At 39.5% G+C, this 15,337-nt stretch overlaps 2 protein-coding genes across 2 annotated transcripts in view; one reads left to right on the forward strand and one right to left on the reverse strand.

Moving 5' to 3' along the window:
* Positions 1-15,337, forward strand: part of LOC137297079 (fibulin-1-like) — a 565,492-nt gene that overhangs the window by 548,112 nt on the left and 2,043 nt on the right. The window lies entirely within an intron of this gene.
* Positions 740-15,337, reverse strand: part of LOC137297078 (protocadherin-9-like) — a 54,924-nt gene continuing 40,326 nt past the window's right edge. The window contains exons 6-13 of the mRNA XM_067829051.1: positions 14,839-15,081; positions 13,487-13,737; positions 9,517-9,703; positions 8,563-9,144; positions 7,595-7,715; positions 7,105-7,199; positions 4,076-4,135; positions 740-2,749 (exon numbers count right to left, since the gene is read on the reverse strand). Coding sequence (XP_067685152.1) covers positions 2,727-2,749; positions 4,076-4,135; positions 7,105-7,199; positions 7,595-7,715; positions 8,563-9,144; positions 9,517-9,703; positions 13,487-13,737; positions 14,839-15,081 — 1,562 coding nt within the window. The 3' untranslated portion in view covers positions 740-2,726. The remainder of the gene's footprint in view (positions 2,750-4,075; positions 4,136-7,104; positions 7,200-7,594; positions 7,716-8,562; positions 9,145-9,516; positions 9,704-13,486; positions 13,738-14,838; positions 15,082-15,337) is intronic.

The following is a 15,337-nucleotide window of genomic DNA, read 5'->3' on the forward strand; positions in this document are numbered from 1 at the left end:
ATCTCTCGTAAGTCGTGCCAATAATGACTGTGTCAAAACAAAAATGGTTTTAGTGGACTTGGGAACTCGCTTTCATTAGTAGGGTTGTCACGACACTCACGTGCATTTTCATTTTCACGAATGTCAAACGAAGCCTTCACCATGTCTAACTTTTACGGTGCGGTTGGTCGATATGCTTTTTCATCAGAAGACACACTGATGTTGGTAATAACTATCAATTTGGATTGAAAAACGTGTTAACAAGACGGTACAATCATAATAGAAGCACGGCCTTGTAAGTGCAGCATGTTTTGGAAGGAGACGTATCTTTTCTGATATTCATCCTCTATATCTGTGAGGTAATATATGCACAAGATGTTGATCCTACAGATTTGTGACGTTATATGTGCACCGGAAATGTTCACCCTGGCTCTGAATCAGTTTCCGGCTACAAACATGAATTTCGCATATTTGCTGATATCCTGCATACAGGGAACGTGTGTAATAGAAGACCACCAATGGAATACCCTTGGAATGTTAGGGAATGCATGAAATCCCTGTGGGTCCCGGTGATTTCAGGAAATCACTGACACATTGGGGGAATACGTGCAATTCCTGGTTTCACACATTCCCTGTAACATACACACTACATTGTATAATAGACCTAATTAGCACAATCATTAACATGCATCATATTTATACCAGCAGTCGAAAATATCTTAACCCATTTCACACACAAATAGTACTGATACTAAATTGATCATATTCATTATTTTATTTATTGTATTCATGATAGAGTTCATACAAAATTTATGAAACGGACATTTCTAACAATGACGGTAGCTTCAGACCAGAGCATCACACCCAGAGTGTTATCGGAAGATGGAAGATGTCCATATATTCCCAGTCAACGGAGGATGTCCATAGATTCAACGTTAATGGAGGACGTCCATAGATTCACAGATAATGGAGGATGTCCATAGAATCACCTTATATGGAGGATGTCCATAGATTCACAGTTAATGGAGGATGTCCATAGAATCAAGATAATGGGGAATGTTCACAGATCCACAGCTGAAAGATGATGTCCATAGATTCAACGTTAATGGAGGACCACAGATTCACAGATGAGGGGAGATGCCCATAGATTCAGAGTTTATGGACGTTGACCATAGATTCAGAGTTAAGGGTGAATGTCCATACATTCAGGGTAAGGGAAGATGCCCAAGAGGATGGTCAGAGATCAGTTGTTACGAATGCTCCAAGTAATCTCATATCACAATCAGTGTCTGTATTATTTTATCTAATTTTCTAATCTGTTTTCGGTCTTTCTGATGGGTTTATTTTTTCTGTACTTACATCGTTGTCCTATGACGTCTCTCGCTGTGACATCAACAAAAGTTACGAAATAAGACTCCTGGTTATCGACCAGCAAATGCGAAGGTTGTACGATCATTTTTCTCCTTGGAGCAACTCGATTGGGCAATACGACAAATGAACAACATAAATAAACAAATACCTATGTCTTCCTTTCAATAAAACTTTCAGATCATCTGGGTGTTCTATAAACAATATAGCTAATATGACATAACATTATAAAACATTTATTTATTAAAAATGAACAACGGATATAGCCAAACAATACATACCAGCCTTACCTATGTTGTGATAACAATAAATACTTGTAGGGTGAGTACATACATGTCTGTACACAGGTTCACATGTTCGCATGCCTTTAGTCGTATGTCACATATCAGTGCGCGTGTGTTCATATCTGTTCTCGTATGTTCATAAATCCTTGTACGTGGATTTATATATCGATACACCAGCGAAGATCCGGTTTAGAACTGGTCTTCGGTAGCCCATGCCTGTCGCAAGAGGCGACTGACGGGACAGGGTGGACAAGCTCGCTGAACTGATTAACATATGTCATCGTAACCTTAGTAGATCGATGTTGATGCTATCGATCATTTGATCGTCTAGTCCATTCACCGTTATTTACAAACCGCCGCCTTATAACTGGAATACTGCTGAGTGGACCACCAAGCTAACCCAAGTATCATCACTACTCGTGGCTGGTCTCATGGATGTTATTGAACAATGGTTTATATTAGTGCGCGAGAGTATTTAAATAACACAGAATATTAACATAATCTCACTCCCTGCATTAAGCGGACACGACATTAATGTAGCCTGAATGAAACACATACGTAAGAAAATATACATATTTCAAAGTTCATTTGTTGTGTTATAACCGGAACCGTTTCAAGGCAGTTCCACGGCAGGCTAGTGGCAGGTGTAGCAGTAGCAGTAGCAGTAGAAGTAGCAGTAGCAGTAGCAGTAGCAGTAGCAGTAGCAGTAGCAGTAGCATTAGTTGTAGTAGCCCACAGATACAGTCCCACATCTTCACGGCAGAGAAATTCAGAAACAGAGGAAAATCGTAGGGAAACAACGCCATCTTCTGTTAGCGTCCCTAACAGTTGACTAGGATCCTGTTCTTGTAGATGCCGATCCGGGATGTTGAAAAAGGTGGATGTACACGATAACCATATCGGGAAGAGATTTGGTAGAGGGTGCAGTTGACAAAAGTGTCTGCAAAGTTTGGTCCTCACCACTGCACTCCCCCAAGATCTGGCAGTGGGTTTCGCAGATAATGTCCCTCCAGACTCATCTCACGCTGTTGAGTTCAATTGAACACCTGAACTTCAAATATCCTTTGCTTCATTTGTGGCATCGGCCGCAGCAACTCACTCATTCATGTAGGATATATCTGCAATACATCAAGCACAACTGTATTGTCAGCGTCTAACCTTATACCACTGCTCGACATTCAATTAGTTCATAACTCAATTGTATCTTAACAAACCACCTGTGCTGAGTTAAGTACATGACATGCAGAACACAAAATGCAACATCCAGAATGTAGAACAAGAATCGGTCCTTACAAAAAAGGAATTAGGAAATATGTAGATTCGTGTTACATTTACTCTAATCGTGTTTTATAGATATATTTGTTTTTGTTCCAATCGGGAAGATAACATGTAGGTGTTAAGGCGTTTGTTCCATTGAAGCACGAGTACCTAATCGGGAAAATAGTCCGTCATAACTTGACCCTTGGTCGCCACCATGGAGTAACCAATCACGGGATTAGAAACGCGTGATACCAGTTTTCTCACATGGGTTTCTTGTATGCAAAAATGACATATATCTTAGGCAAGCATTACAACTACTAGTAGTCTATAATCTGCCTTATGGCATACAGTAGAGGTGAATTCATCTCAATCTTTCCTAAATTTAGGTAACCCAACAGGTAACTCTTTGCTTCTTTACAACTAAATCACGACAAAAATACGTTCGCACAGCCTCTGTTCTGTCACATCTTTGTATTTCCTGTTTTTACTTAAGATTAATTTTGACCAAAAAGATTATCGCTGTGAAAGCAGAGCCTTTAGAAACCCGTACACGGGTATACATCAATAGCTGCAGCAAACTGATTGTTTTTTGCTCAAGTACCTTCTGAAGCATGATCAAGCAGAGCCGGATATGTCAACAAACATTTTTAATTTTGCAATACACCGTGATTCTGCACTTTATGAAAACCTTTCCTGACATCACAGAAGCTGTTTGCCATTATCAAGTTTTATTTCGCTCTAAAACAATACAGTAAGTTGATACATTGGTGAATCACATCATTTTCCTCATATCAAAGACTGCATTTGATACCGATATCACATGAATCACAAAATGCTTATTTGCTAATAATTTAAAAATACTGTTAAATGTTATCTTTTAAAACTGCTTTGGAAGTATCTGGTAACAAAGGGATATCTCATGTTTCATATTTCATATTTTGCTGATTCAATAGGTAATGATCATTACTTTAAAGCAAAGTCACATAGATATTTATCAGTGTGATATTACACTGTAGCTGTTATGACCAATAAGTCATTTTATATGCACGCTATGTATCAAAAATATATCACTTGTACATTTTTTGTCGTCATACGACCATGTTAACTTGTACCTAACATTCTCAAAACAGTTTTCAAACCTTTGTACACCTGCCATCGTACGATGTACAAAATATCGTCCTCACCTGGAGCTTGTTTTGTGCGGGGCTTTTCATCAGGCTTCGGGCCCACAAATATGACACTTGCTGTGAACATAAATGTACATAATTACATAACACACGGTCACAAAATACTTCCATATGACATGATAATATAAATATAGAATAGACAGACCAAAATTGTTCAAATCTTGAGGTGACCGCAACTGCTGTTTACACTGAGTGAATGAAAAGGATTGGTTGAACGCTGCTTTGGACTTCCTGTCACGTTAAGGCGTCTCACGAGTTCACACCCTATGCAGAGAATTGAGGTCAAGGTCAATACCTTCTACAAATACACATATGTATTTCCTATGGTTGAGGTCAAGGTCAACTTCTAACAATGTACACACATATGGCTTACCTTTGAGGTCAATGCCAATACCATCTACAAATACACATACGTTTGGTGTATAGCGGAGGTGAATACCTTCTGAAAATACACATACGTATGTCCTATGGTTGAGGTGAAGGTCAATACCGTCTACAAATACACATATACATGACCTAAGGTTGAAGTCAAGGTCAGTACATCATAAATGCATTTTACATACGTGTCCAGTTACATTTATTGAGGGTTTATGGCAATACACTCTCTATGTAAAGTGACCACGTGCATCGTCCTCGCCTTGGAGGAATAACCGTCTCCGAGCGTAGTCCTATAGGACAGCATGCCAGGGACCAGATGACTGTTATAATGTTCGGTGACTGCACTGGTCAGTTAGTGATGATATACTGTCGAGCATGGGAGCCCAACTCTAGTATTGAGCCACCACCTGCCTTGGAGACTCACAATTGCAAAGATTGTGTCAAACGTAAGTAGGCTGATGGTGCATCTCGACTTCCACGGAGCCATCATGGCCAAGTAGGCTGCATGGAGTCGTTTCGAAATGGTTTTCAGAAAATCCATCCACTCTGTATGGGTGGATGGAGATTTATTTGTCGTAAAATGTTTGTGAGTGGGATATAAAACCCGACCATTCTGTGCGATAACATGTTTGAAGATGAGATGAGCTTCACGACATTCTTCATTTTCGACTGAGTCCTGACCAAGCTTTCAGATGAGATTGTTGAATAAGATATTTTATTGATGAATAGGGTATTATATTTGCGCTACAGAACCTATGTCTGCTATGCTAGACACAGGACAGAACTAATAATATCAAATCATTTCAGGAGCCATTAATTGGATGCAGGCTCTGTTATAACTAGAATACAGTTTCAGCATGAACATCTTCGAGAAGGCAAAAAAAACCCCGATTAGATACTTGCAAACTTGCAAGTACTATCTGTTGAAACATCAAACCGTAAGACTGAAAGAAACTGTGAAATTAATCACTCAATCCTACCATTGATACTACAGCAGTAAATGTCACGGGGTGAGCTAATTGATTCCAGTCGAAAGTTTTTGAAACCTGGGGAAATCTTCTCTCGTTACGATGTAATGTCTTTTCTGTGTGATAATAAGAACGAAATATTCCTGAGTTTGTGGATTATAAATGGTGAAGCTCTTTTCACTGACAGCGTGTCATCTATCCTCTATGTATCGGTCTGTCTGCCTGTAAGGCTTTCTGTCAGTCTCCCTAGCATCCACTTGTAAGGAGCACGAATTATCTCTAAAACGTTGCTTAAAAGGTTAGAAAAAGGTTGCTGGCCATCATAACACGCCTTATACTGATGTTTGTCTAACTTTAAATGCCTTTCAAGAATGCCCCGTGTGAATTCCTAAGAAGTCCATCGCTTGATTACTGCTCAACACATCCTTGGAGATTCGGCTAGAATAGGTCTTCATCAACCAATACTTGTCCAATACGAGGTTACTAAAGGTGGCCAGGCTTGGCAGACAATGACTTTGCTGGCACATGTCATCTTACCTAATGTTTGTAGATCGATGATGATTATCTTGATCACTGCATTGTCTGGCCCAGACTCGATTATTTACAACGGGACACCATATATGTGGGAACGGCGTTAAACAAACACACAAATAACCAAACAAAGAATTACTGCCAGGAAAGGAGTTTAAGAATATTTTAACATCACCAGTTTTCAGGGAGGATGGAATAAGAACACATGTCCAGATGTGGATGACTCGTGTTCGCCGTGACGAATTGCGTTCCCTGAAACGATTTGTGTTCGCTCTGATGAATTGTAATCACAACGCTGTGACGAATTGCGTATGACTAAAGAGAAGATATCCCATGGTCGTGTCAAACAACGCGATACCGTCGTTTGCTGATCAGGTTCATTTTCTAATTTTTAAAATAAATAAATAAATAAATAAATAAATAAATAAATAAATAAATAAATAAATAAATAAATAAATAAATAAATAAATAAATAAATAAATAAATAAATAAATAAATAAATAACATGCAAAAAAAGATGTTGATGCACCATCATGTAGAAAATCTTAGCTTTAACTAAATACCCACTCAGTCCTGTGGGTGGGATCTAGTTACGGGTAAGCGTTACAGGTAAAGTTTATCATAACATAATTCTTAGCAATACCGTCAAGACAGTAGCTTACTATCCTATGGAATTAATTTCAACAAAAGTCTAAGATACCCATTCGGATAATCCACCTCAAAGCGAATTCAAGCAATCTGGAGCAATTTTAGTCCAAGCGAATAGTCTGAATAGGCGATCATACCCAAGCATACTGGAATGTACATGTAAAGCACGTGCTTTACGAAATATCATAACCCATATCGGTATCATGTTTATGTATCGCTACAGTGACAAGCACATGCTGCTTGATATATAAATATCAAAGTTGCAGTATGTGGAGTGCATAGTGTCCATACCTTTTGGTATTAAATGTGTACATTTGTGCTGAATCCTCATTTATTGGTTTGGGCATTTGGGTTGGTTTTGTTTCACAAAGCACTGAGGTGACAATAAGTCACTAAGGCAACGTTTGTGCAATGTTAAAGAATGGGAGTTAAGGTTACCCTTACTAAAGGTCGCTAAGTGACAGAAGACCGAGGAAGTGACATTATTCAGGGTATGCTTACGTTGATCATCAATATCGTGCTCTTTCTTCTCCTTAACTTCTTCTTCTGGCTCATCCTGAACCTCCTCCAAAGGATTCACAGAGGGCGATGATTTACTGGAATATTATGACGTCCATGACATTGTGCTATTTCAACGAGTCATCTACACCAAACAATATGGACAGAAGAACTTTATAAACGAGGACTTACATTCTTGATAGTTTGGAAAATAACATTTCTGAATTTCACGAATAACATAACTGTTACAGGAATACATATTTCAGTCATGAAGAGTTGAAATATAATATTTCTGAACTTTCAATACACTGGCTAAACGTTATTAAGACATTTGAAAAACCATTCATTTCCATACATAATGCTTTACGCTCGTGCTTTAGCATTATTTGACCTTTACACATTTTCTAAACGAGCCAAATTCAGAGATATATCTCCAAAAGGAGATATACTTTCAGATTTGTTACATAGGTGTAGGGATGGATAAGGTACGTACAAAACAGTTTTCTTCGAGAGGTAAAACGCTGCTATACACACGAGAATGAGGCCAAGTATTCCACTCGTCGCTTTAAAGATGTAGTCCTCCACGGTTTGATCCTTGACATACTCGTTGACTTCTGGAAGCGGATTAGGTAGAACAATGTCACATGATGAAAATTAATTAATGTATCTAGAAGGACGGTTAAAGCGTTCGCTCGTTATGCTGAAGACCTGGGTCTGATTCCTCACATGGGTACAGTGTATGAAGTCCATTTCTGGTTTCTATCCTCCAGAATAGTGCTGGAATATTGTTACAAATGACAACTCACTCGCTAGTGTATCTACATTTAAGTGAGTGAGTTTAGTGTGGTGCCGCTTTTAGCAATATTTCAGCAATAGTTTGTTGTGAAATACTGTACTCTGGACCAAACAATCCAGTGATCAACAGCATGTACATCGATCTACACAATTTGGATACGATGACAAGGGTCAAGCGAGCCTCACCACCCTATCCCGTTAGTCGAATATTACCAGGAACATAGTTTGCTGGAGACCCATTCTAACCCGGATCTTCACCGATGCATCGTCGACTTCACTGATGTGGTAAGCATTGAAGATCTGCATCCCTCCGGGCTTTCGTCCCATATTAAGCAGAATTACTGTGAGGGAATTTTATTACTGTTGACAGAGCCGTTCAACCTACACATTGTCCTGGTAATCTCTAGCTACCATAAGGGACAGTGTGGTGGTTCAAGTGTTCGCTAGCCGAGCCCAGGACCCGAGTTCGATTCACAACACGGGTACACTGACTGAAATCTTTTTCTGGCCTGCTATTTTCGAACCGTTCGTAGCCTCACGAAACTTCATAACACACTAGCTACGATCAGACTTAAGAATTCTTAGGGCTGAGAACGTTTCGAGAATATGGGTCGTGATACAAATGAGATACATTGTTAAAAATCCCGTAAAACGTCACTCACTCACCACAAACCGGCGGTGGTTTCGGAATTCTCATCCTTCCATTCTTTCTCATTCGCCGCCGATGCGAACTTGTGGAACAGTCGTTGTAGTACACCATGACGTAAACTGACGTGTTAAGATTTGGATTTCTGACGTCATAGGCTGTCACCTTCATCACCTCAAAGGTCACCTGGAGGTCAGTTGTGCCGTTTGGCAAACGTTTGAACACCAATGCCCTCCTCGCTTTATCTAGTCTGGTATAATTGCTGTTATCAGGTGTCATTGTAAACGTCAAAACAGACGTGACGTCATAATCAGTGACGTTAAAAGTTAATAACACCTGTTCCTCGTCCTTCATGGGGCACCTATTAGTAATGCGATAGAATCCCTCAGAAAACAATGGGGCATTGTCATCTGCGTCAGTGAGGAGCAGTTTTATTGTGCGCACAGAATACTTATCCGGGGCGTGCTTATTCGTCGCCTTCACATTAATTATATAGAAATTTACACCTCCAGTTTGTTTGTCACAGTCCAGAACGTTGAGCGCCTTTAAGTAACCTTGCCTCTCATCTATTGTGAATTTTCCGTATTCAACCTTTCTCATATCTGCAAATAAAACAGAAAAGTGGTCATTTATATTTCAATGGAAAGATCAAAATGTTCTTTCGTTTTCTATGTGTTATCATTATCCTCTGAACACTACTAAGGATGGAACATTTTATGAATTATTAACTGTTGATATTTCAGAACCAAATATAATCATGAATTAGCAATAATGGTTTGAGAGAAGGGGGCTAAACTATGTTCTGTGTTCATAGTTGCTATGACGTAGACGATCTTGTGCATCGTCATAGATCATCGGGCACAAATACATATTTTATGTAAGGAAGATTCACAAACTTTCTTAAACGGGAGTGTGTCGTCTCGAAGTGTTCATGTGACGTTTCATCCGGTCCACCTGCCTCTTTCATTACTAACCTGACATGACTGACGCTATGGTGTACACGACGTCGCCTGACCTGCTGCCGACACCCAAGGTAGCGTTGAACGTCGTGATCGTCGTAAAAGGGGGATAAGTCTCTGGGATCTTGAGCCCGGGGATTCCTGAAACGTTTCCCCCTGCTGGCCACACCCACTGTGGCGTGTTGTCGTTCGCTGCTGACACCTGCGAGGGAGAGAAAGTGGCTATCACCTTTACAGTCCGATGAAACGTTGAAAATATCATGCATAAAATCCTCGTGTTTTTAAAAATAAAATACACAAGAAATGTGCTCGTCACATTGTGCTCATGTGAAGAATCGTACCCAAGTCTTTGACGTGACGAGCTAACGGTTTAAGCACAAGGCTATCCCACCGCACCTATGTTGGCTGGTTGGTTGTTGTTTTACACGGCACTCATCAATATTCCAGCTGTATGGCGGCGATGTGTAAATCATGGAGTTTGTCTAGTAGCAGCTTCCAAACGACCACTTGAACAACATACTTTATCTTACCTCACGCATAAATGTCGTTTTCTGATTGGCTAAGCTCTCTTCTATTATTTTAATGCACCCCACGTACAAGCGAGGTACATTGCAGTGTACCCATTGCCAATGGCAACTCATTCGTTTCTTCGTGGCAGTACTTCTTTATCTCCAATAGCATTGAAGCACACATGAAGCACGATATTTTGGGAATGCAAACCGATGGAAGGGAGATAGCACTAAATCTGTTTTCTTGTATCTTCTACAAAATTTAGCGATGGCTACGAAAGTGCATTTTCAAATGTAGTCCCTGTGAATACTAGGATGGGGAATTGCACCGCGGTGATTCTAACACGACAATACCTGCAGGAATAAAACAGTTAAGAATTAACGTGTTAAGCAAGATAATATGTTGTTCACTGGTCTCTTGGGGGACATGGATTGGTGTACCCTCGATGTTTGATTACGTTAAACATAAACAAACTCAGAGGTTACATCAACCCATGCCCCTCTCGTAACCACTCATTCTCTTCCCACAGAGGTTACTCCTGTCATATCTTCCTACGTAACCTCTGTTCTAATACGGCCATATTTACCTTTCGTCGAGAAATCCCCTAGCGGCAAAAAATCGCAACAGGAATTATCTCCCTTGTTACAATCCAATCAGAACACGCATTAAATAGACTTAGCTCCAATATGGCGTCCCCCATGGAGTTGGTTCATCAACATGAGAAGGAAAGATTCGGTATTTGATGTTTAACTGAAAATCAGAAACTGGCAACAGAGAGTGCAGGGATCAATCGCCAGGATGTGTTCTTAGAAACAAAAACTGGTAGTGGCAAATTTTCCCGATGCATTCGGAAATTACCGAGGTCTTGCAAATGATCACTCTTGAAACAACGTCTCTGATTGCACAACTAAATCTGAACACCTCCAATCGCGAGTCTTGAACACTCGCACCATGAAAGGGCCGCATTAGAACAGAGGTTACGTAGGAAGATATGACAGGAGTAACCTTTTGTGGGAAGAGAATTGTAACCAGTGAACAGCTTATAAATCGATATGCTTAAACAACGTCATTTCGTTACATTTCCTACACTAATATATGTAAATCATAACGCTCTCAAGGCGAAGGGGTAGTCCAGGGGTTAAAGCATTCGTTCGATCGTCACGTCAAAGATCTGGGTTCGATTACCTACATGGGTACAATGCATTTCTTCTCGTATGCCCCATCACGATTCTGGAATACTCATTCACAACACTCTCAACGTGGTTCATCTTCAGTATACCATACTAACTTCGCACCTTGAGATTTGCATGCTGACTTTGCTTCCTTCTAAACAAATTGCTCCTCCCTCCTTCAAAACAAAATGTTCTTCCCTTTTTCTAAACAAAATGTTCTTCCCTTTTTCTAAACAAAATGTTCCTCCCTTTTTCTAAACAAAATGTTCTTCCATCTTTCTAAACAAAATGTTCCTACCTTTTCTAAACAAAATGTTCCTCCCTCCTTCTAAACAAAATGTTCCTCCTAAACAAAATGTTCCTCCATCTTTTTAAACAAAATGTTCCTCCCTTTTCTAAACAAAATGTTCCTCCATCTTCCTGAAAAAATGTTCCTCCATCTTTCTAAACAAAATGTTCCTCCTTCTAAACAAAATCTTTCTCCTTCCTTCTAAACAAAATGTTCCTTCTTCCTTCTAAACAAAATGTTCCTTCTTCCTTCTAAACAAAATGTTCCTCCCTCCTTCTAAACAAAATGTTCCTTCTTCCTTCTAATCAAAATGTTCCTCCTTCCTTCTAAACAAAATGTTTCTCCTTCCTTCTAAACAAAATGTTCCTCCTTCCTTCTAATCAAAATGTTCCTTCTTCCTTCTAAACAAAATGTTCCTCCATCTTTCTAAACAAAATGTTCCTCCTTCTAAACAAAATCTTTCTCCTTCCTTCTAAACAAAATGTCCCTTCCTCCTTCTAAACAAAATGTTCCTCCTTCCTTCTAAACAACATGTTCCCTACTTCCTTCTGAACAAAATGTTCCTTCCTCCTTCTAAACAAACTGTTTCTCCTTCCTTCTAAACAAAATGTTTCTCCTTCCTTCTAAATAAAATGTTCCTGCTTCCTTCTAAACAAAATGTTCCGCCATCTTATAAACAAAACGTTCCTTCCTCCTTCTAAACAAAATGTCCTTTCCTCCTTCTAAACAAAATGTTCCTCCTTCCTTCTAAACAAAACGTTAAGTCGGGCGATCGCAGTAAAATGATGCCTTCATCTTCAATACCATACTAACTTCGCACCTTGAGATTTGCATGCTGACTTTGCTTCCTTTTAAACAAAATGTTCCTCCCTCTTTCTAAACAAGATGTAATTATTACCTTGGTATTTGTTCCTTGATATTCTACAGATAATAACGACCAAAAGTCATAACAGTGCAAAAATCTGACGACCCGTTCAGTTTTACCTGAATGGATTATTTGTCACAATTCTGTAATCGGTTGTTTTATAAATATTATGAAAAACAGAAACTCAGCACTACCTTGGATTACATCACATATCTTCAAACTCGTAATTAAATAACCCGGCGACGATTTACATTTCACCTGGGAATGGTTATGCGACATTAATAAGAAGGTACACCAGGGGTAAACGCATTGCTTTTGTAACACGTCTGTCTGTGATTCAACGTCCAGCCTCAGCACCATTGATCAAACTTGGCCAAGACTTGCCATCAGCAAGGGCATTTGAACGCATAAAATGTTTGATTGTGTATTTCATTCTCTTTCCAAAACTACCTTCCTTTTCTCTTGCAGAGAAGAAAACTAGATGTTTTTACGACAAAATGTTTCGAAAAGAAACCCTTGCACTATGTTGGATGTTTCGACTAAATCACCAACCAGACCCTGGAGGCGGTCTGTAAATGATCGAGTCTGGACCAGGAAATCCCGTGATCAACATCATGACTGGAAACCAATGATATTTGTGCGATAGTGTGTTTTCTGTAATTTGTATCAACATTGATTAAATGATTGTTATCACTGGGTCACAGTGTTCAGTATTGTGAGTTTGAGTTGACACACTCTGTCTGACTACTGACCTTGTAACACACCGTCTAGAATTTCTGCTCTCTGTAATGCCAATGATTTAATATTTTATGTTTGTGACCTATTACCTTAGACTTGTGACTCGGTTGTATTGTGCTAGAAAAATAGATAAATATTGTGATTCATTGTAACTTGCTCATTATTTGCTCAATATGTTATTGAATATTTCAGACTTGTCTGTGTAATATTTTGCTGGTTCAAAGGGGATGCCTTATACCTTTTATCACATCAATTTGTTAACCGCAACAACATGAGTCAACTAATCAGAGAGCCTGACCATCCGATGCCGTTAGTCGTCTCTTACAAGCATGGGTTGCTAAAGACCAAATCTAACTTGGATCTTCACCTGTGTCACGAAATAATTGACATGAAAGTGGTTAGAGAACGTACCTCTATCTGTACTAACGCTGTCGCTGTGTTGGACAGGGACGTGTCGGAATCCGTCGCCTCCAGCGTAACAGTAAACCCCTCCCCAAGCTGGTCGATGCCCTTCTCCTTGTCCTTAATGTCCAGCTCAAACGCCGTGTCCTTCCTCCTGATGACCAACTTGTCGGCGAACTCTGTAGGTTTCATAATCACCGTTAGGTTGGCGTTATCCTCCAAATCCCGGTCCTCGCATCGGATCCTGGCCAATGGTTTCCCTGGAGACCATGCATAGAGGCAATCTCACCCGACTATTTTTTTATGTCAGATATACATCAACACCGGCCATCATTCTCCTCTCAAATAATTTCACAATGTTATTAAGCTTTCCGCTAACTGAACTCTAAATACTTTGTCATCGTAACACATGTCTACTGGCAATAACGATCAGGTTTTCTGAACATATAAACGTCATTGATGAATACAGAGTGTACTTAAATGTCTATACTATCAGTTACTGCAAGTGAAAAGCAATACGCATTACAACAATTTAATCTTCTTACCAGCTGAAAAAAGATGTTGATTATGTTACCCGCTGATTAAAGCCATAATGGTACTTGCTGATGAAATTTTGTATTTGAAAACCGACCTCAAGACAACAAACAACTCACTTTAACACAGCCTAATTGGCTTTTATATGTCGTTTACAAAGTTAACCATGTAATTAGTTGTTAAATAACATGCTATCTGGTTTCCTCGTTGTGTTATTCATTGATTCTAACTCTGGGATCTTTATATTTATGGTTTTGTTATTTGTCTACGAGATCTTTGGCCTTTCCTTTATAGAACTAAAGATATATATCTTCATCGTCTTAAAATGGCAAAAGAGCCTCATCATAATGTCAGTTTTTATGGGGTAAGAAATGATTTACATGAATGACCTTAAAGCTACTACAACTAAAAAGATTGTTTAACAATGGGTTTAATCATCTGATCACTCACTGCCGCTAAGTAACAGTGCCATACTTCCCAAAAACCGCGTCTGTTAATTTTCATTACCATGCTGTTGACCTCTGGATTGTCTGGTCCACATTCGATTATTTACAGACCGCCGCCATACAGCTGGAATATTGCTGAGTGCGGCGTAAAACTAAACTCACTCACCTTAATGTTGAGCCCATTTACTTGCTCATTCACTCACTTACAATGCCAGTATAATACTCATCCACGTACTCACTCACTTCTTTACCATTCAGTTATTTACTCTGGTTTAAAGTATCTGTTCACCCACTCACCCACTCACCCAGTCCCTTACATTACTAACACCGTGCTATCAACTCTCATGAAGTAGTACGGCCCCTCACTCATTCTCTTCTCACCTATGTCATGCGGCTCCTGAAGTTTCACCTTGTATACGACTTCATCGAAACGAGGAACATTGTCGTCCAAGTTAACAAGTCTCAAGGACAGATTTGCACGTGCTTTACGACCCGCTTCGTCCTCGACCTGAAGCGTCAAACTATCAAGGACACGAGGCGATGTGGAGTTTTCATAGTCCAACCTGTTCTGCATCGTGAGTTCTCCAGACATATCGTTGATGGAAAAATACTTTGAGTGCTCTCCTGGAACAAAACAGGTCTTCAGTATGTATTGGATCAGGTCATTCAGAAATACAGTTCCCCAATAACAATAGCTATTAACTTCTAAAATCCATTCCTTGAGCATGCGGATGCGCTGGAAAATATGAACAAAATATATAGTATTGCTTTCTTATTCAAAACTGTCAATTAGTATATCTAAAAGCATTTATGCCTATTGTCAGTGTCTCTTGAATGTATCTTAAATTTACATTCGGGATCTGGAGTGACAAGGAAAAGG

This window comes from Haliotis asinina, chromosome 9, assembly GCF_037392515.1.
Source record: "Haliotis asinina isolate JCU_RB_2024 chromosome 9, JCU_Hal_asi_v2, whole genome shotgun sequence".
Taxonomy (NCBI): Eukaryota; Metazoa; Mollusca; class Gastropoda; order Lepetellida; family Haliotidae; genus Haliotis; species Haliotis asinina.